The sequence below is a fragment of the Neodiprion pinetum genome, chromosome 1 (genome assembly GCF_021155775.2).
Source record: "Neodiprion pinetum isolate iyNeoPine1 chromosome 1, iyNeoPine1.2, whole genome shotgun sequence".
NCBI lineage: Eukaryota > Metazoa > Arthropoda > Insecta > Hymenoptera > Diprionidae > Neodiprion > Neodiprion pinetum.
In genome coordinates, this window is record NC_060232.1 from 339839 (window position 1) to 359660 (window position 19822).

Here is a 19822-nt window from a genome sequence, read left to right on the forward strand (position 1 = left end):
GTTGTATAATTTTTGGTACATTGAACTCTTTTGCAAATATCAGGCGCAGGTATCCAGTAATGCTCAGGTCTGTGTAACATATATTTTATTGCATATATGATATTGTCAGAGTGGCTGCGGATGCCTATACCGCTGACTGGAGACTATTGAAGATGGTCACACGAATTGAGTCTTTTGGGGTTGTATGTTACATGAGTCCCGCTAATAAATAAGCCGCCGTATAGTTAACCAAGCTTTTCGTGGTGCCAAGTCTGTGTAGGCCCACACTCACCTGCAGAGTATTGGCCATGAAAATTTGGGCAAGAGTAACAGTCTTTGAATTCTTCAGTCAATGCCTATAGCTGTGCACTACTTTATGATCCCGAAAAAAAAGTCAATAATTTATCAACTTCTTGTATTCGTATGCAAGTCAAATTTGACCCCTCCAGTTTTAGTGACTTAGAAATAAGGCTAGCACCAGTGGCCTATATCCAATGTTAGGGGCACGTCGAGCCAACGCACTGAAACTAGGGAGGTCAGAATCGATACTAGGGTGTACAACACCAGCCCAAATGATAGCATGAACATCCCCGATGTGAGCATTGCGCTGATATCTAGCATCATATATCTTTACCTGCCAACGTTGTGGTTTAGAGCAGACAACCTATTTTGATCCACCTTTAGAATTGTCAGTTTCTTCAACTTGCCGAGCCCATCAGGCAGCTTTTCAATAACGTTCTGGGATAAGTGCAGGTCTGTGAGCGAAACAAGACCACCAATCTCTTCCGGAAGATCCTCCAACCTGTTCTCTGACACATCGAGGCAAGCTAATGTAGTCAACTCTCCAATTTGAGGTGGCAAGTGTTGCAGCTGATTGTGATCTAGCCACAACTCTTGCAACGCCGGCAATTTCCCTATGTGTACTGGCTGAAAAAAAGTTTTCATTTCAGTATATCCGTGATAAAACATCCCAGATCTCAAATAGTTTTCTTTCTCAATCGGTTTTATTTTAATTAAATAGTTGACAATTACTTACCAACTCTTCGATTTCATTGTCCCCGAGGTCCAATCGTTCAAGTTTCAATAACTGAGAAAGCGATTCTGGCAGTGACTTGAGTAAATTTTCTCTTAATTCCAAGGATTGCAGCGCTTCTAAACTGTATCAATATTATAATCATAATTAATTCCAGCCATTTAAAAATTGTATTTCCTATCATAAGGGTCAGGTCATAAAAAAATGTGACTCCAGAGTCCTATGACTATTTAATGATCATTGTAATCTTTGAATCTTCCGAACGTATTCGATTTTTCTCTCCGTTTTCTTTGACGTATCACTTTTATGAAAAGAAACTTATTCATCTCCATCTTTAACTCAAACGCTAACTTTACCATTGGAATACTTTTGCATTTGTACTATAGAAGGCATTTTATGCTTGTTTCGATTTGTGTGCAAATAATAAATTGATATTTCATATGAAGGTACCTTCCAAAATCTGATGGCAAGTTCGTTAGCGACATATCATTCAAACCCAAAACAGTCAGATTCCTCAGCTGCACAAACCCAGCTGGTAACCTGAAAAAGAAATACTTCATTATGTACAACAAGGTGAGGAGAATTTAATTTCTAAGTAAAAGAGTATTGTAAATACAGGCTTGACTTTTTTTCAAATCTTTTACTCCATTATAATCACTTAGTCATAAAGCACTCGTACTTAGGTATAGGATTGCTGCTAAAATCAGCCACCTGTAGAGCTCGCAAATTCTTGATGTTTTCAGGTATATCCGGTATATCTACAACAAAATAATGATCATGGTTTATAAAATAATTCACTTCGGAAGATGCACGTATAGGCGTTTTGTTGTATCTACTAGTATAGATTTTATGGTATGCTAGAAACAGTAACAATGTACAACAGTTAATTTCATTCTGGACTTTTATCGCAACTCAAGTTCCAAGACGTGATCTTCTTACTGTCAACAGTGAAAAACAAAAGTTAAATTAGTATATGCAAGAGAAAAACAAGGGTGTCATCTTTAATTGCTGTAGTCTTTAGAGATAGACATTAGTGTGCATAATATCAGTGCCACACTGTATCATAACTTCAACTCACTTTCTGTATATGCTTAAAGTTTTGATCGACCTAACTTTATCATGAATTTGCATTGTCAGTAATATAACTTTTCAATATAAATAAATAATTTGGCTCACAATACATGTGTGAAGTATGAGTGAATATTGCAGCTGATCGAGCACACAAGAATTCTTAGTATCGAGCAACAAATAATGACTCAACATTTTACTGTTATCAGTCGCCATTCTTTGAAGTTTACAGAGACAAGCTCATAACCTTTGACAAAGCTCGTTCTAAAAATTGTAATGAGCACCGTTCGTATTATAATACTGTCCTTACTCATAATATATACAGTGGACATGTATATACGAACTAGAATCAGTTCAAATGGTAATTTAAACTAAATAACGAAAAATGGAATGGATAAAGCAATCATTCTCATTGCTCTTTCCTGTCATCTTGCTGACATAAAACCCGAACTATCTAAGGAATGATTGATCTAATCTGGTGAAATAAAGGACTCTTTCGATTCAACCAGGTCAATAATAACTAAAAGTTTGTCTCTGGTGTAATATCAGAATGTGATTAAACAGTGTATGGTTAGGTTATCTTGGTTACAAAATGTTACTTCAGTTTTTTAGGCATTTCCCAGGTGTCCTTGACTTGGATCTACGATACATTCAGAAATAGGATGCTTAAGCCCACAGGACTTCTTCGAGTACAGCATATACATGGATACCTATGTACACGTGTACGTAAATACATATGCATAATAATGACAATCGCATTTGTAAGTACGCCGATTTACGAATGATCGGCATTTTCCTTGATAATGTATTACATTAGTTATTGAACCATTGTATCGGGTATTTTTGAATGAGTGTGTTGATATTTCGTAAATTCAAAATACAATTACGTGTATAAGGTATATAAAGTAGTAAGCGCTATTGAAAATGTTTCAAATAGCCCTTACACTATAGTAAAGTTAGTGAGAGAATGTAAAAAGTCGCACACGATCGCGACTATATAGTAGTACGTATACGACGTATACATCTTACGGGGTAATTGAGGACATTTCCCGTCGACTTACGTGTGCAAGGTTTATAAGATAGTGAGCGCTATTCAAAATGTTTCAAGATAAATACGAGATGATCAAGATAAGTAGCCGTCACAGTATAGTAAAATAGGTGAGCGACGTAAAGCCGCCCGCGTATCGCGACTACGTAGTACGTACACGGCGTATAGTTCATGCATCTTACGGGTTCATTTGGGACAGTGTACGCAGGGTTACCCTCCATAGGACAGTGCCAGTCGACTTCCGACTCTCTCCTGTAATGGATGCTTACTGGTCATTGTCCCTCCCGCATGCCGCCCCTCCCGCCCCCGCGATACAAGGAATTCAATGCACAGTGCAAGACTCGATTCAATTTCGCGTTTGCTACAAGCATACGTATGGCGTTATGATACTTATGAGCAATGACATCATGGTATTCTTGAAGAAAAAAACGGTAAAATGGAAAACGATCGCGAGTTTTTAAGAATTACGAGACAGCGGCAGACCGACACATGGAGGAGCGGGGGGATTCGGATCTACCGGGAAAGCAGAAGAGGGGTGAAAGTAATGGAATTTTAGAACCAAACAATAAGCATTTTTTGACGAGCCACTGGTGTGGCATCTAAGGGGTACCGGAACAGTATTGAGCGTCACGTATACTATACTTTGGTTCATTTTGGTACCTATACCAACGGTTCGCCAAAAAATGCCTAATGCGACAAGCAAACACTTAACCATTTCTTGACACGTCCAGCTCCACGAGGTTTTCAAAATTTTGAATATCGGGCGGCAAGCGGTGTATTTCATTGTCACTTAGTCCTAATCGTCGAAGTCTTTGCAGACGAAAGAAATTCTGCAACAAATAACAACAGTGAAAAATGAGATTAATCTCCTGAAAACAATGTCGATTTTTTTCGACAAGTTTATGCATTGCTTTTTTTCACTAATTTGTTACTTTATTTTGATTTTCCGTTCAAAATTACATTCGATACTTTATTTTTGCAAGTAAATTGTTTTCATGCTCTCGTACCTTCGGCAAGTCACGTATGTGATTCGCGTCTAGAAGTAATTCTTCCAAACTACGTGAATAACGTAGAATATCCTCGGGAACACTAGGCAACGAGCAGTGACGCTTGTCAACGTATTCCACCTGCCTGTTACACCCTTTGAATATCGGTATACAACGAAACATGTTTTCTATCACGCACAGACAGCACCGAACATAATTAACAATTCACTCAGACACTACACCTATTTGTACATATTTCTAATGAAATAAATTATATAAAATGATGAGCACACCACACTTTCACGCCCTTTTCGGCTTCAAACACGGCTCGAGCCTTCAAGTCTGACGTCATCACGTCTCACCAAAACGACACGACAAACACGGCGCACAAGAAGTACCCCTCCCTTATTCAACCACGAACGTCACGGCGATAATAGATATTGAAAATAGACTCTTTGATAGTACCGCCATCTTCAGATGTATTTATTAACCTTAGTTAACCTCATTACGACGGGTCACGTGGTTCAGGCACTGAATTGGCGGATTGAGGTTTGAAGTCGGTCCGGCTACACCTGGGGCCTGATTCTTCCTTATTCTTCACTCGTGAAAAGAAGATTTTCCGTTAAGGCCGCCTCCTGATTGGTTTAGATAAAGCTTATCACCGCTTTACGGAGTGAAAAACAAGTGAGAATGAGGGGCAAGCAGTTTTCCTTGCCCCTTGTACGAATGCGAATGCTTACGCTTGCGTTTTCGTCATAAGTCTAATAGAGATATCTGTGCACCGAGCTGAAACCGTAATTAGAAAAAGAGAGCAATAGTTGGACCGAACCTCTCAATCTAATCGGTAACTTGGCAGGGGAAACACATAGACTTATTATTAAAAAATGCATCTCCCATAGTCCTGATACTGACTCATTTTTCACTGATTCAAGCAGCTATTTCATGTCAGAACTTTTAGAGGGTGCTACTAAATCGCAGACCCAAAAAATAAGTTGACGTCAATACCTCACGCCTCCCGTCACTCCCGCCAAGGCGGTACAGAAGTACTCTACCATTGTTTACCCGATTCACCCAACCCAGTCAACAACTATCTACAGAGGGCATCTTGGGTGAAAAGGTAACCGACCTAACCGACTAACCACGGTAGCAAGCAAATGCTGCAACGAAACCTTGTATGGATGTATGTATGTATGTACATACATGTGTTGCATCGGAGGTTCCCTGCATGAAACAAGTTGTAAATGGTTGTAACTTGCAGAAACATGTTTGTATGAGCACCTTTCTTGAAACCACTTGAAACCCTCAACGCCTATGATCCTATAACGTTGTAAACAAGGTTTTGAAAGTACCTAATACCTCGAAGAAAACGTTTAAAAAATAATTCAAAAGCTCACAATCAGTGAAAAGCGTAGGTAAAGATTGGATTTACAAGATCACAAATTACAGAAAGTTGATGGAAATATGTTATATTTAGCGAGGTTCATAAGCACACTGACATATCCAATTCGTCCTGATATAACCTTAAAAATGTTTGACGCACGCGAAGAAATTATCAGAGAACTGTCATCGTGTGAATTGACGTACAACAGCCTACAGTGTAAACATTTTGCGAGGAATATCAACAGCACAGCTGTCAAAATTGAATTGAATAAAATTTCATATTTATCCAGGACATGAATATCGCAACTGTGATAGAAGTTTTGGAAAGTTACCATGGAAGGGATAAGGTGTTGAGATTACTGACGTACTTAGGCAAGCTAACTTCTGGAATTGCCTCATCCCAAAATGTCGCGATCAAGTCACAAATTTTCTCTAACCAAATTAGTGGCTGTCGTGTCATGTTGCGGCTATTAGATGATATTCCCATGCTGCATCACGTCGTCAGCTATGGTTTGGGCAAAGCGGTATGGCACGATTAACAAAATCTAATTTCGTATCTTTTTTTTAAAATTATATCTACATCTGTCCTTTGTATGCAGATAGCTAAATTTTACATCATATTTGAGAAGTTGCTAGATTTGAATTTTCAATTTCTCTCCCTTCCCCTGCCTTAGGAACCTGACTGGGTTATTAGATGGGCCAATCTGTTGAAAAACTTGTTGGATGTAATTTTCAGCCCAATTGAACATATCTGCTGGGCTGGAGAATGCAAAATTTTATCAGTAAACGTTGCGTCGTTGGACCTTGTCACTACTTGGTGTTGGGTGATTTCTCTTTACCTGTCTCTAGTAAAGTAAGATTCACATAATACAAAAATATTGTACATCCAAGAATGTCGTCGACTTTTGATTATGTTCATGACATTGTTCCGAACCGCATGGTTGGAGTCACAAGTTACCCAAATACTGCACTGTTTAGGTTTTATATTTAAATCTGGTATGATCTGCAAAGCTGGGTGAAATGCTTTCACAAATTTGAATAATGTAAAATAAGGATTTGAAATGACTTATAAAATGTAAAATGCATATACTTGCACCATATTGAAATTATTGATATTTTCCCAACAATCGAGATATGCCTTCTTGCTTGTCATTTTATTTTATACTCATGTTATTTTTTCTGACAAGCAACTGCAATTGTTCGTATAACTACCTGTCCTTGGTGTGTCTTCTGTTAGTCCAGATTATCACAGTGTGAGAATAAATGTGCAACCAGTGTACACGACGATAGACAAGTATTGTATTTCAAAAACAGTTTTTCAATTACAGAAAACTGCAACTCTCAAGATTCTTGTCAAATGTAACTAGTTGTCATAATTCAAAAGATAATGCAAGCACTGCAATTGCCTACCGTTTAGTTGTGGAGTATCATTCAAAAGGTTCTCATCTTTCTGCAAAAAAAAAAAAAAAAAACAAACTTCTGACAAACGTGCCCAATTTTTACATACAATACCGTCGAGATATTTATCAAATCACTGCTTTTTCATTTGAGCAAAAAGATTGATGCATAGCTAAATACCCTTGCTTTAAGCTAAAAATTATGTGATGACCCGCCTCTTTTATCATAATTTATCCCAATCAAAAAGAATCATTTCCAAATATTGGGCAAGAAATTTTGGAGAAAACATGTGAACAGTATCTGAAAAATGGGTGAATGCATACATTGTTACATTTAAAATAGAAAATAGAAAACGGTGTCCATATGTATTTTAAATTTCTCCTTTTGCATTGTACATTTTAAATAATACCTAGCCCTGACAATCTTTTTACATTCCACTATTGATTTATTCCTTATTTTTTTTCAGGTCACTAAGAAAAGTGATCCAATTAGAAAAGCAAAAGGTTTGCTTACAACAGTCTGAGAGCAACATTGGGTGAGTAGATTCGCTACTGAGACATTGCTCGTTTGTAATGTCACACATTCGATAGTTAAGACATATTCGTATCTTTGAAAGATTTTTGGGATCCTGCAGTGTACGGATGAAACTTTATAATACGACTAAATTTCTAGCTGGAAGAAAATGCTTGTAGTGAATTCAAACAAGATCAATAACTATGATAATTAATACAACAGGTTAGCGTCACGCATGTTGGATGTACAACAACGTGACGAGTCACTGTCTTGCCTAAGGTTAATCTTGGACCTGAGCTATGCAGTGAATTACTTGCCATCTGGAGTTTTATGGGGAGGCAAACTCAAGACATGGCATGTGGGAGTGTTTGGGACTGTCTCATCATTAATAGTACTGTACCAGATGTTCAGTAAACGTACAGTGTCAAAAAAGTAATCCACTTCGCAATGTAACGAAAGTAAATGGAAAAGTATTCTACCTTTATGAAAAGTAATAAAATAGATATCTAAAATACTTGGTTACTTTCAGGAAGATTTGATAACAGCATCGAAAATTTTGAATTTCAGCATGATTGGTAATGCAAGATACAACGGGGTAGTTACTTATCAAGAACACTTTTTATTGTTTTCAACGACTTGGTTTGCATTACACATTATGCTTCCACAAGGATATATCTAACGGGAAAAGGCTAAAGCGTTATAAAGTATTATTGAGAATAAAGCTTTGATGTTGTTCGAAGGCTTGGTATTGTAATCGTACAATTATTTATTAATGCATATGTTATCCTGTATATATTAATATCAGAATGTTGTTAATATTGTTGGAATTGAATATCTATTAATGTGTTGTTATTATCATTATTAATATCATCATCATCATTGTTGTCATTAATAAAAATGAACCAATCATACAGGCACTTATTCAACTTTTCCATTGTGAAAGCTCGTTCTTTATGTTATAACGATACTTGGCCCTACTTAAAAGTTTTCAAAATATGTGACAAACGATATTGCACATTTTTTTCAACAGTCTTCATTCAACAGCAATAAATAATCACCCTGTGTATTGCACGTTTCAAGTACTGTGAAAATTAATTTGTGTCACAAATACTGGGATAAAACCTATGCGAATTATTTTAAAAGGCACGGCGCATTAAAAGTTGGTAAATAAGACATTTCCAGTAAGATGAAATTTGTTAAGAATTTTACTCGAACTATCATTCTAAAAGCTGTGGATTCCTTCTATTGCCAAGTGTACAATATCCAATTTCAGTTGAAAATCGGAAACCAATAACTGTGTTTAATTTTAACACATGGAGCAAAAGCAGCGAATTAATCTGGTTAGAAGAAAAATCATCCCTCCAATCAGAATTGTCCGCTCGGTATACTTGACTATGCAATCACTTGATGTGTTGAACACAAATCATGTCTCCGTTATATACACCTTACATATATCTCGAATTTAAAAACATTTTCGTACGAATCACCAATATTACTTTATATTCCAAATTGATTCAAATTGAACTTGAATGATTCTTGTCATCACGAATACTGCATTTTGCTAACGTTACTGAAACTTTTGCAAGAAATCTCCTTATTTGTCACTGGAATTGCTTCAGAACATTAATCTTCTCGTATGATTGACATATTAGTCATTATCAGCATATTCCTTATGTCGTAATATTGATCATATTTGTTGCACTGCGAGTTATTTTATTCGCTCGACAATTCATCATACGCTCCACATAAAGATGGTGTGACGTGAAAAAGCTGAGATTGATTTTAACACAGTTACTTTGAAGCTGTGCTGCACCAAACAGCTTTGATGAATTTTTTTCCTCTTTCAGCAAAGCTTTGAGTAGAAATATTGCTTGAATCATCCAAGAGATTCTTTGGATTGCCTTACGATCATACAGTCAAGCCTGTTACTGCAGTCGATAGGAATTAGCGAAAAATGAAATCAAGTATAGGGTAGTTCACTAGACATCCAAGGTATAGATTGGAACCCATTGTAGATGATAGGAGAATCAAAAGAAAAGAAAAGAAAAAAAAAAAGAAAACGTGAAAACCACCACCATTATGAAAAGGATATCATGAAGTTTGGAAATTAGGAATAAATAAATATCTGCAAAATATGAATTTAATACATTTAGGTAACAAAATCGTATCAAAACATTTGAAACATGAGCTGAAAGATCTCTTTGCAAAAAAAAAAAAAGGCAAGATAATATCAATTTAACAAAAAATAAAAACTGAATCAATTCACTACAATCCGCTCCAGAATCGTAGACCGTGTACTTTTCCATTTCGTCAACGATTAAACAGTCCAATGAGCACTGGCAAGCAGTTTCGGCTCTAATTAACAACATAATTTATGGCTACAGTGGGTGTAACTATATCTCACCCCTACACTGTACAATCTAATGTAAAACTATAACAGAAAGCAATAATATTATAAATTACTGCGATTAGAAAAACATATTGTGGGCCTCGGCGGTAACAAGAAATAGCATAGCATATTTATACTATTTTATATACGTACCTGGCCCCTATATCTCAACAATTAACCTAGCTCTGGTATTTCAGTGCATAGCAGAACAATTAACAACGGCGCTTGTCCATTAATGTAAGTCTCATTAAAAGAATAATCAATTATAATATCGCGTAACAGCATTTTTTGTGATTTCATAAAAATTTGAGAAATTAACAATTGCGCTAATAGGTTGATTAACTATCACAATAATCAGTTGTTCGTTATACCACGAGATCATCATTCTATCTTGTAAAAAATATTGTCACTAAAACATTTGAGGGCCCGCATTTGAAACAACAGGGGCGTAACATCATTTTGACAGAATCTAGTAATATCGTATTTTCGATACTCTCGGTTAAAATGTTGACAAGAGAACCAGTCTCTAAATAAACATACTAAATAAAAATTATCAGTTTCAACAAACAAATGCACGATAATTATCGGGCATTATACATAGGAACTTGAACGTTACTCGTTACAAATATCGATTGCTTGAACATTACAATAATATCAACAAACTAATCATCAAGCCAATCAGCTGGTGTCTGCCATTTCACTTGGTCAGACCAGCTGCCCGCAGCCCTGCAGTAAAACTGAATTTGCACCATTTTGAAAATAATCGGCAGAATTATGTCCGTTCAAATAACTCTGGTCCATAGAGTGGAAAAAAAGTGAAGAAACGATATATGTAAATAAAATTGAACATAGAAGCTGAGCTGAATATGTGTTGCGGGATTGCTATTAAATATTAGAGCTGCTCGAATTGCGAAGACCTGGGATCTTTATACCAACACCTGGAGTGAGTCCTACAACCTGATTGGTCTTGGAGCTGCGCATACGTGGTTTATGATGCCACATCGACTCCATAGAGTGCTGCCACTGCCAACAGCTACGGCAAAAGTATCTGAAACAAACCTGCCAAGCAAAAGCAACTTAGTCAACGATCTAATAACAGTCCAAGTTTTACATATCTCTTATGCTTACAAATTCGCGACAAAAATATGGTCCCTGTTGAACTGAGCATCCTGAACACAACGAATCCTCAAGATAGGGATCTACTTGAACCTGCAATCAAAATAAGATACCGACACCTCGGTCATGCAAACTTGTATCGATACTTTTTTCTTTTTACAGATTTATGTTTTATCTGATTTTCTACCTTCTTGGTAAATTTGGCAGTTTTTATTTCTACAAAGGCAGCGGTGATAGCTTTGAAGTAAGACCGCGAACTGCTGAACGTCACTCTAGCAGATCCAATTGGATATTTGTATTTATCAGTATCGATGCCTAAAGTACAGTAAAAAAAAAAATATTACACAAAAAATTGATTCGTTCTCGAAACAAAGTTAATGAGTCCTCGTAACCTCACCTGCATAAATCACTTCTTCAAAGAGGTCGTCCATGATTTTAGCAAGCCCTTCTGCAGTCAACATACCGTGAAGTGCTCCGACAAAGACAGTTTTCTGTGGATCCAATTTCTGAGAAGAGGACTTTACATAGTTGCTGTCATTCAATACCCAAGGAATAACTTGGACCTACATCATTTGGAGAGAAAAATACCGTCATAATCATTGTTATATAAAAGCATGGAGAAATATATTTTAAGAACAGTTTCTGACTTGGGCACCTTACCTCTTTTCCCTTTGTACGTTTTGACGATATCTTATAATACCAACTGCCTCCATTTGTAAAGTCGTGGGTGCAGGAGGCCAGTAGAGCTTTGACCTTACATTGGAAAGAGTACTTTCATATGCATAATACATATAATTTCATACATATATTGTAATGACAAAGTAGATATCACTGCGATATTACATAGATTTCCAAAAAATATTGTACGCACTTGCTTCTCAGACTCAAATATGATGTAGACATATCCTTTGGGCTGAGAGACGGATGGTTCCTTACCGGGCCACTCAACACGAATTTGACCAAACTGTTTGAAAGTTGAAATTAGCAGAGACTCTGTAATATCCCAGGGAACTCCACCCAGGAAAACTTTTGAGGAATAACCAAGCGGTTTCTGAGTGCGTTGAGGTAACAGACCACTCCAGGTACATGTTGCGTCATAAAGCGCTGGAATATTGAGCAGAAGAACAAATTCAATACAAGTAATAGAAGATTCTTCAATACAGAGGAATTAACGTTTAAACTGTACTGTAAACAATTTGTTTTATCCAGAAATTGAATCAACGATGTCATCACAGTAGGACTAGTGCGTAAAAATTATTAAGTGTATTTTGGAGACTAACAAGCAGCGATGCGATGAAATCCTGCAGCCAGATCAAGCGATGTTTGCTGATCCAAGGCATTAGAAGACGAGCTACTGATCGGCATTATGTGTGAGTTACCAACTGGACAGCAGTTTTTTTCAGAGCTCAACAGTGAGCTCAAATAATTTCTGTTCTGATTTTGTATATACTGATGATTACGAATATGATTATGAGAAAAATGATTATTAAGAGCCGATTGCTGTTGCTGTTGATGCGGCGATGACAAATACTTTTTTGCAGCCATTCGCTGTAAGGCAGTTGTCCTGTTACTCGAGCACAGATCTGGTTCAGGTGACATCAAAGAACTTAATGCTTGTGGGTAACAGGGCTGGGAGCCAGAGTTCAGAGATATGCAATTCTGTAAGATAATTGGAAAATGTAATGACTTAAGTTGGACAGTTGAAAATAATGGTAGTTACCACTGATAAGTTTTCAATTGAAACTATTCGTTACCATAATGTCAGACAGTGATCCATCCATACTGCTTACACCGCTAGTTTCAGAATCTGCGGGAGAATTTGAACGAGAGCCACTACATCCCATAATGGGAGTATAATCTAATGTAGGACTTCCACAGTCACTGAAAACACATGAACAATATTAAATAAGAAATTTTTGCCAACCAGACTTTAACACAACAGAAGAAAACCTGGCCATTACAAGTATATAGCGGAGAGGGGGGGGGGTAACATGGACCCTAGCGGGCAAAATAGACCCTCTGTACAATGAATTAGGAATTGAAAAAATGTCGATAATGCGTGAAATGTATTGTTAAGCCAAAAGCAAAGAAATTTCGTTGTCGTAATTGGTCTAACGTTTATTCCTCCCTTAAGAGTCCCATTTTGCCCGCTTCTCCTCTATGTACAGACCTGCGAATGGAAATATATCTAATTGGAATGCGTAAATGTAGATCAAGATCCACTATGTGCCAACCTGTAGGAGGGTGAACCACGTATTGGTCTTCCATAATACTGTGAGTGCATAGGAGATGAAGGAGAACCGATCTGTTGTAGCTGCATACGACTGTTCGACGATACAGGATTTGTACTAGCGCCACTGCTCGCAGCAGTTGCGTAAGTGTAGGGATTGGAATAAACACTGCCAGGTGTGCTAGGGCTGCTCGGGGTGGTCACGGAAGTTGGAGAACTCGGCATATCAAGCGACAGGGTAGTTGGACAGCAGCCATGTCCGTCTTCATACTGGGAAGGGTATTTGGTAATAAATTCAATATCAATTATTACGTACATGACACACACGTTTTATAATTTGTTTGCGGTTGCCGCTGTAATCTTATACCATAATTCCATTGGCTTACAAGTGCAGATTTGTCGCAAACCGTGGCCCGGAAGGACCAACGGTTTGCTCCTAGGCTTGCAAATTCTTGGTTTTGAAGGGATCACAAGGCCACAGAATAACGCGTGGATATGCGTAATTCATTTTGTGCAACGAATTCCGCTTTCGGTTGAACGCGAGTAATTTTTCTGCCGCGATATACATACCAGCCATTATAGTACCTCATCAGCATATATATTGCAAGACTCAGCCAGCTCTCAATCGACTATTTTTATGACACATTCTCATCATCTATACGTTAAAGATCCTACTGATATTATACATATTCGTGTACGCACAAATGGTCGGGGACCCCTCGTATATAACGCTACGATCTGTGCTCGAGTTCCGTGCAAGTCTTGCCAAGCGTCTAAATTTAAGGTTTTCAACGGTACGTGTATCATAGATAAGTTAAATCGATAGATCCCTCGAATAATGCAGCGACAAGTCTTTTGAATCTCGAATGTAGGGTATGGAATCAGAGTTTTTTCTTCAACATTACCGCACCAACGTATGATGTACGATGCATGAAGCAATATTCGAAATGTATCGAGGCACACTCGCATCAAATAAATTTCAGATATATTTTATTTCATATGCGAGTGTTTAATCTGAGCCGGCAAATGCCTCGTTATCTGCACAAAGTGGGCGGATGTGAGTGATCCTATCATTTGATGTCAGTCTCATTAATAATGATCTGAAATAAATTTTTTTCTTAACACTACGTTACACGCACTTTCCAATGGAATGTGTAGATGTAAGCAAACTATCGCTGAACCGAAGGTGGCGAAGCTCTTTCCTGCGGAATAAAAAAACAGTGTTCCGAGTGTTGAAAGTGAGCCCATCTCACGATGTGAAAAAGTGATCGACAATGAAAAATAAGCATTGTTCTACAATCAGCGGCGATTTTTATCTTTACATTTTTACAAGGTATAAGAATGCTCATTTTTATCCAACACAAGTACCAATCTCAGGGAAACTATCATGGAATCATCAATTGTTGCGATTCTGTTTTGGTTGTCATAGATTCACAGCCAAACAGCTGATCACTTGTCATACGAAAAAAATAATGAACGGGTATCATTTTTGAAAGCCTCGGGTCATTATGTAAGATCAATGAATTATTCTGATGTTGATGGCGAATTTTATGAAAGAATAATAACCGTCGCGATATAGCAAATGCGTACCGTATAACATAAGATTCATCATTTATCTACACTTACCTACGTGCATACTATACTCATGCCGAACGACAGTACGGTGGAATTTTCAGCGATAGAATTGGTGCACAGATCATGTATGATATTATATTCATGTAGAGGTGACGATTTTCTTCCTACTTTTTGACGAAATTTTTACCTGGTAAAGGTGTTGCGCAGACTGGTTGCGAAGCGATGAAGTATTGTGATATTGTTGATGAGCGCGATATCCTCCGGGTGATCCAATTGCCGTTTGCCCTGCTCCGCTGGAGCCGCCGCCGGTGCCAGTGCCGGTGCCGGTGCTACCCATCAAGGAGCCTCGTGGTAATCCAAGGCCGAATAAATCAGAGATCGACATGTCGCCTGGTAGAAATTATATCGGTAAAACAATATTGTTATTCCTTCCCCCTGGATATTACATGTATTTTTAAAATGTATTAATTATAGTATCTATGTTCGTTTCGTTTCGCGTAGAGGTTTATATGCGAGCCGATTTTATTACATTACCGATGACGGAACAAACGACGAACAAATAGAGTCGAATTTATTTTAGCTGTGCGCGCATATTAACACAAAAAAAACTCGAATGCAGTTATATCATTTCGAATCTTCCGAAACGTTCAAGTCTAATTATTATACACATGTGTATCCGTGAGAAGTATCATCTAGAGGGTGGTTTCAAAAAATTCAAGTAATAACCTGATACACGTTTGCGATTTGACTGCCATATAATTTTCGTATATTATGCAATATGTCACACCGCGACTGGACTTTGTAAGTCGAAATTGGCTATTATGTTTATAAATATCAATGCGGTGCGTGGGTTCGTTTTTCGGCCAAAGGCCCCGAACGCAATTCAACGAGGACATGCCTTACACTTTTATCAGAAGAATTAGTTTCTCTTGAGGATGTAATATCGTTCTTTGGCATATCGGTTTCCGCAAAATTTTACTAAAAAATGTTGTTACACTTAAGTAATCAGCTCCGGAAGAAGCTAATTGAATGACGATTGCGGCGTGAAATGAATCATCGGTACACTCGGTGGTGTAATACGTTACGGTATATGTATACTGTATTATATTATCATAAATTTAATATTAATTTGATAATATTTATTATGAATCTAATCTACTCGCTAAACAGTCTATGTATTATTGTATATTTGTTCGTGTGTAATAGTACAAATATCTAAGCCAAGAGAGAGAGAGAGAGAGAGAGAGATTTATATATTAATATATACTATTGTGCATGTGCAACATATACCCATGTATACTGTAGCTGCAGCGACGATAATAGACTGCTTCGCGAGTAAGTCAAATTGCACATAGATATGTGTGTATGTATATGTTTTGTATTACGGTTCAATATAAAGCAATTCAAGCGGGAGCCAAGAGGCGAACTGGCAAAACCAGCGAATATAGGACCATATCGTAAGGAAGCAGCAGCTTCGGAATAAAAAAAGACTCTCCTTCTGGTATCGACCCACTCAATTTTGGCATCGGACGTGACAAGGCAGACAATTTGTTCGATCTTCAAATCGGGAAGAAAAACTACGGCGGCATGGGCATTATTATTGTTGTTGTTATTATTGTTGTTATTATTATTATTATTATTATTATTATTATTATTATTATTATTATTATTATTATTATTAGTATTATTATTATTATTATTATTATTATTATTATTATTATTATATAGAATTAAAATGCATACTTCGTATAAGCATATTATATATATTATGCGTTTATCGGCAACTACAAAACTTCTCCTCGAGCGGTTACCCGTACGTCTGCACCATAAATGATATATCAGATATATCGTCTGTGTATTACGTATATCTCATATAAATTAATGTTTTCACGACAGCCGGCTTGCCGCAGATACCGCAATGTGGGGAATTCTTGCAGAATAGCTATACCTACTCCATGACTTACCGTCGGAGAGAGAGCCTCTGGGAGCCTGCAGACAGGAGCCGTGAGATCCGTCGCGGGCATGAGCAGCAAGATAGGGGCTGGAAGGCACCGGAGGAAGATCTAGAAGCAGGCTGCTGATTGACTGCAGTTGATGGAGATGTTCGCGTTCGCGTTCACGTTCGCGCTCTCTTTCTCTCTCCCGCTCCCGTTCGCGTTGTTGCTGCAGATGATGATGCTGATTGTGAGCGGCATGGTTCGGAGTATGACTCTCACTTTCCGAGCTGCTTCCGCATTCGGCATCGTAGGGTAGTCCAAGCTGTAACAAACGGTTATATTGCATTATACGTATAGTATATACGCGAATCGTACGTGCGACATAATTATTTGGATAGTTAACTTTTACCAACTATTACGCATGTATTTTATTCATTATGCGTTGCGTTACATATCCTACTGTGATAGTAACTCGAATCTGCGGCTGTTCAGATAATATACGGTTCAACGGTAGTTCATGGTATTCATGTACTTAAGAGTGCTGCATGCATATAATGTTGTTGCTCGTCGTTTGAACTATATCAAATATTTCACAATACATTAGAAAACATTTATATCGAGCGATATTGTAGTAAATAAATGACTGTGTGAAAAATCCTGTAAAGCACGAAGAGTATGATTTCAAAAAATAAAGCTATTTATGTATATATGTAAGTATATGTATATCAATAAATAATTAGATCCTTCCGCATGCATGTTGCAGGTGCGCTTGTGTTAGCGCGTGTGCGTACGCACATATACAGACATATGTACACACATGTATAAGAAATAGTCGGTGTGAGGTAAGAGAACGACGCACATGCAGATCAAAAATATAACTACGAGTATACTCGGTTTCGAGACTAACGATAAGTTGCTCGTCTCTTGTATCTCTCGAGTTCTCGGAAATCCATTGAAAAACACAAAAACAGATCTCCTAATCCGTACACAAACCAGAGAGCGGTGATATCCGTATGTATGGCAAGGTTTGACCTATGCGGCTTTAATATTTACCGTTCAATGGGAATAACCATTTTCCGCGAAGCGGGCAGGTATACACATACGGGTGATTAGAATTCGAATTCTGTAAGGACAGCCGATATAAGTGTGATCCATGGATTTTTATTTATCAATATAATGCCATTAGCGATCCGATCTTTTTTCCGTATACGTTTATTAACTTTCGTTTGGAATCCAATTTTTAAAAATTGGAGTTTCAGTCTTAGCCCTTGATACCTTTTTTTCAAAATACAAAATGTATTTGTAAACGAGAATAAAAGTTTTGATAAATGTTGATAAATGGTAAGCTATTAGGCCACGAGAATAAAAGTTCTAACGATTGATGATATCGCGTCACAATGCGTTTAGGCGTGTAAATAGCAATGAGAATAATAACCTGGCAAACATCATTTATATTTACAAACATAAGCTTCACCTTCTCTGCAATATATGAGAACGAGCAAAACAAAAGGTAGAAAAAAAAATTCAAACTATCCATTTCAGTACGTAAATATGTATACAGAATTAGGTACGAAAACTATTCAGGTAAATCGGTATAAGGGATGCACAAACGGACGAGGTCACATAATACATGGTAAATGATGAAATTGAATCATTAAAATTGCTGCAGATATAAAGAAATGCGCTTATGGCAAAGGCAGCTGACACTCTAAGATGTCGCTCGTTCCGCGCATACTGCGGCGTGACGAACGTAAGGAGTACGTACATAATGTGCAAATTCCCGAATGGAGCAACACATGTTTTACACGTGGGTTCGTTCGCGAAGGTGCAACCCCTACACCTGTGTATATGAATTTAAATATGTATATGTATAATATGTATCGATATTAATTGATTTATATTACCTGTTGCAGTGGGGTGGGCATCGTATGCCGGCTCAGCTGCAGATTCGTTGCTTTGCACTTGGTAATTTTTTTAGATACGCTAGAGCCAAGTATCTTGAATACTGGTTTGATAACTCGATTTTACGGCAGATACAAGAAAAGAAAAGTACGAGAAACGCAAAGTGATCTTCTTAGCGCTTTTTCTGACAGATTAAAAGAAAAAAGAGTAACAAAACAAAACAGAAAACAGTCGAAGCTGAACTTGTAATATTATATGTATAGGTAAGAGAATTCGATAACAATTTTACAAAATAAATTAATGTTTCACGTTAAAATGTAACAGTTGAAGAACGCCAGATATATGATTCCGGTATCTGAATTGAATATTATATCTTTTCTTTACGATGGATAATGTTATTTTCAAATAATATTCATCATCATTTCTATTATAATTTGTCAAACGAATTATTTCACACGCTAATTTAATACAATATTATTAAACGTGAATCTATTTCCCTTATATTTCTCATTCAATGACCATCACGCACAGCAACGACAGAAACGTAACACCCATTCTTCTCCACCTTGCTTCGCTTGGCAAACTGAATTGAATACTTTTCGTTCACATAGGTATGTACGGACTACATATACGCACGGTGATATTCGTCACGCAGCCGCTACGCGGCGGAACAGCGTTCACCCCCTTGAAATCTGCGACTTTGTATGCATGTGTGTATGTATTCATGTATGCATGTATGTATGTATGTATGTATGCATGTACGGACAAACCGCGACCTGCGCGGTCCTTCTCCCCCCGCCCGGCCGCGATGGCGTCTCGTGTCGGTAAAATTATATTACAATGTATAAACCACATCACCTTTTCACGTTGTGCGAACGTTATAAATCTCGCACCGTGTGAATAGATGAATAGAGCATTGACTGCAGAATATGAAAACACAATAATTAACCGTCCGCAGAAAATTATCCCCCCCCAGCCGCATCCTCATCATCTCTCTTGCAGAGGTATAACAGAGAATAGAATTTATCGGGGTAGTTAATTAGCCTGTCCACGTTGCATTCGTGCAAGATTTGTAATGCACTATAATAGTCCAACAATGCGGAACAATGCACTTTGTGAATAAATTTTACACGAGTGTATCACCAGAGGTATCACTGCTGGTGCTAGTGCTGGCCGGCAGTCGAAGACACTGTCAGAAATTTTGTGATTTTATGTTTTAATGCCTTATAGATTTCAGTCAATAGTCTACAATGATCCACAATTTTGTG

The 19822-nt window shown here is 37.5% G+C and overlaps 3 protein-coding genes across 23 annotated transcripts in view; 1 reads left to right on the plus strand and 2 right to left on the minus strand.

Annotated features, from left to right (window-relative positions):
- Positions 1-4648, minus strand: part of scrib (scribble planar cell polarity protein) — a 36054-nt gene extending 31406 nt beyond the window's left edge. For 4 of the 12 annotated variants that reach the window (XR_006882635.2, XR_011176337.1, XM_069133334.1 and 1 more), the window contains exons 1-6: positions 4136-4648; positions 3841-3958; positions 1692-1770; positions 1463-1552; positions 1016-1136; positions 614-906 (exon numbers count right to left, since the gene is read on the minus strand). Coding sequence is in view for 10 of the 12 variants with exons in the window: in XM_069133334.1 (XP_068989435.1) it covers positions 614-906; positions 1016-1136; positions 1463-1552; positions 1692-1770; positions 3841-3958; positions 4136-4297 (863 nt within the window). In the remaining 2 variants the exon portion in view is untranslated. Of the gene's footprint in view, positions 1-613; positions 907-1015; positions 1137-1462; positions 1553-1691; positions 1771-2090; positions 2110-3310; positions 3330-3840; positions 3959-4135 lie in introns of those variants that run through there. The other 8 variants (XM_046621131.2, XM_046621171.2, XM_046621148.1 and 5 more) reach the window with 8 other exon arrangements.
- Positions 4649-5087: 439 nt separating this feature from the next.
- Positions 5088-8322, plus strand: Pex11c (Peroxin 11c). Of its 10 annotated transcripts, none has more exons than XM_046622196.2 (6): positions 5088-5231; positions 5785-6018; positions 6169-6347; positions 7359-7427; positions 7628-7837; positions 7973-8322. In XM_046622196.2, exons 2-6 carry the CDS (start codon positions 5788-5790, stop codon positions 8082-8084), a joined length of 801 nt encoding a protein of 266 aa, XP_046478152.1. In that variant the 5' UTR covers positions 5088-5231; positions 5785-5787; the 3' UTR covers positions 8085-8322. The 10 variants fall into 10 exon arrangements, 9 of the variants coding, with proteins under 9 accessions (XP_046478152.1, XP_046478129.1, XP_046478135.1 ...); XM_046622173.2 differs by lacking the exon at positions 5088-5231 and adding an exon at positions 5293-5711; XM_046622179.2 differs by lacking the exon at positions 5088-5231 and adding an exon at positions 5293-5522.
- On the minus strand, positions 7634-19763 carry orb (polyadenylation element binding protein orb). Its single transcript, XM_046621675.2, has 12 exons — positions 18557-19763; positions 16680-16974; positions 14903-15105; positions 13145-13410; positions 12665-12791; positions 12191-12569; positions 11782-12014; positions 11571-11663; positions 11308-11473; positions 11098-11225; positions 10923-11003; positions 7634-10853 (listed from the first exon to the last, which is right to left on the minus strand). The coding sequence occupies exons 1-12, from the start codon at positions 18575-18577 to the stop codon at positions 10680-10682; spliced, it is 2166 nt and encodes a 721-aa protein (XP_046477631.1). The 5' UTR covers positions 18578-19763; the 3' UTR covers positions 7634-10679.
- Positions 19764-19822: the final 59 nt, after the last annotated feature.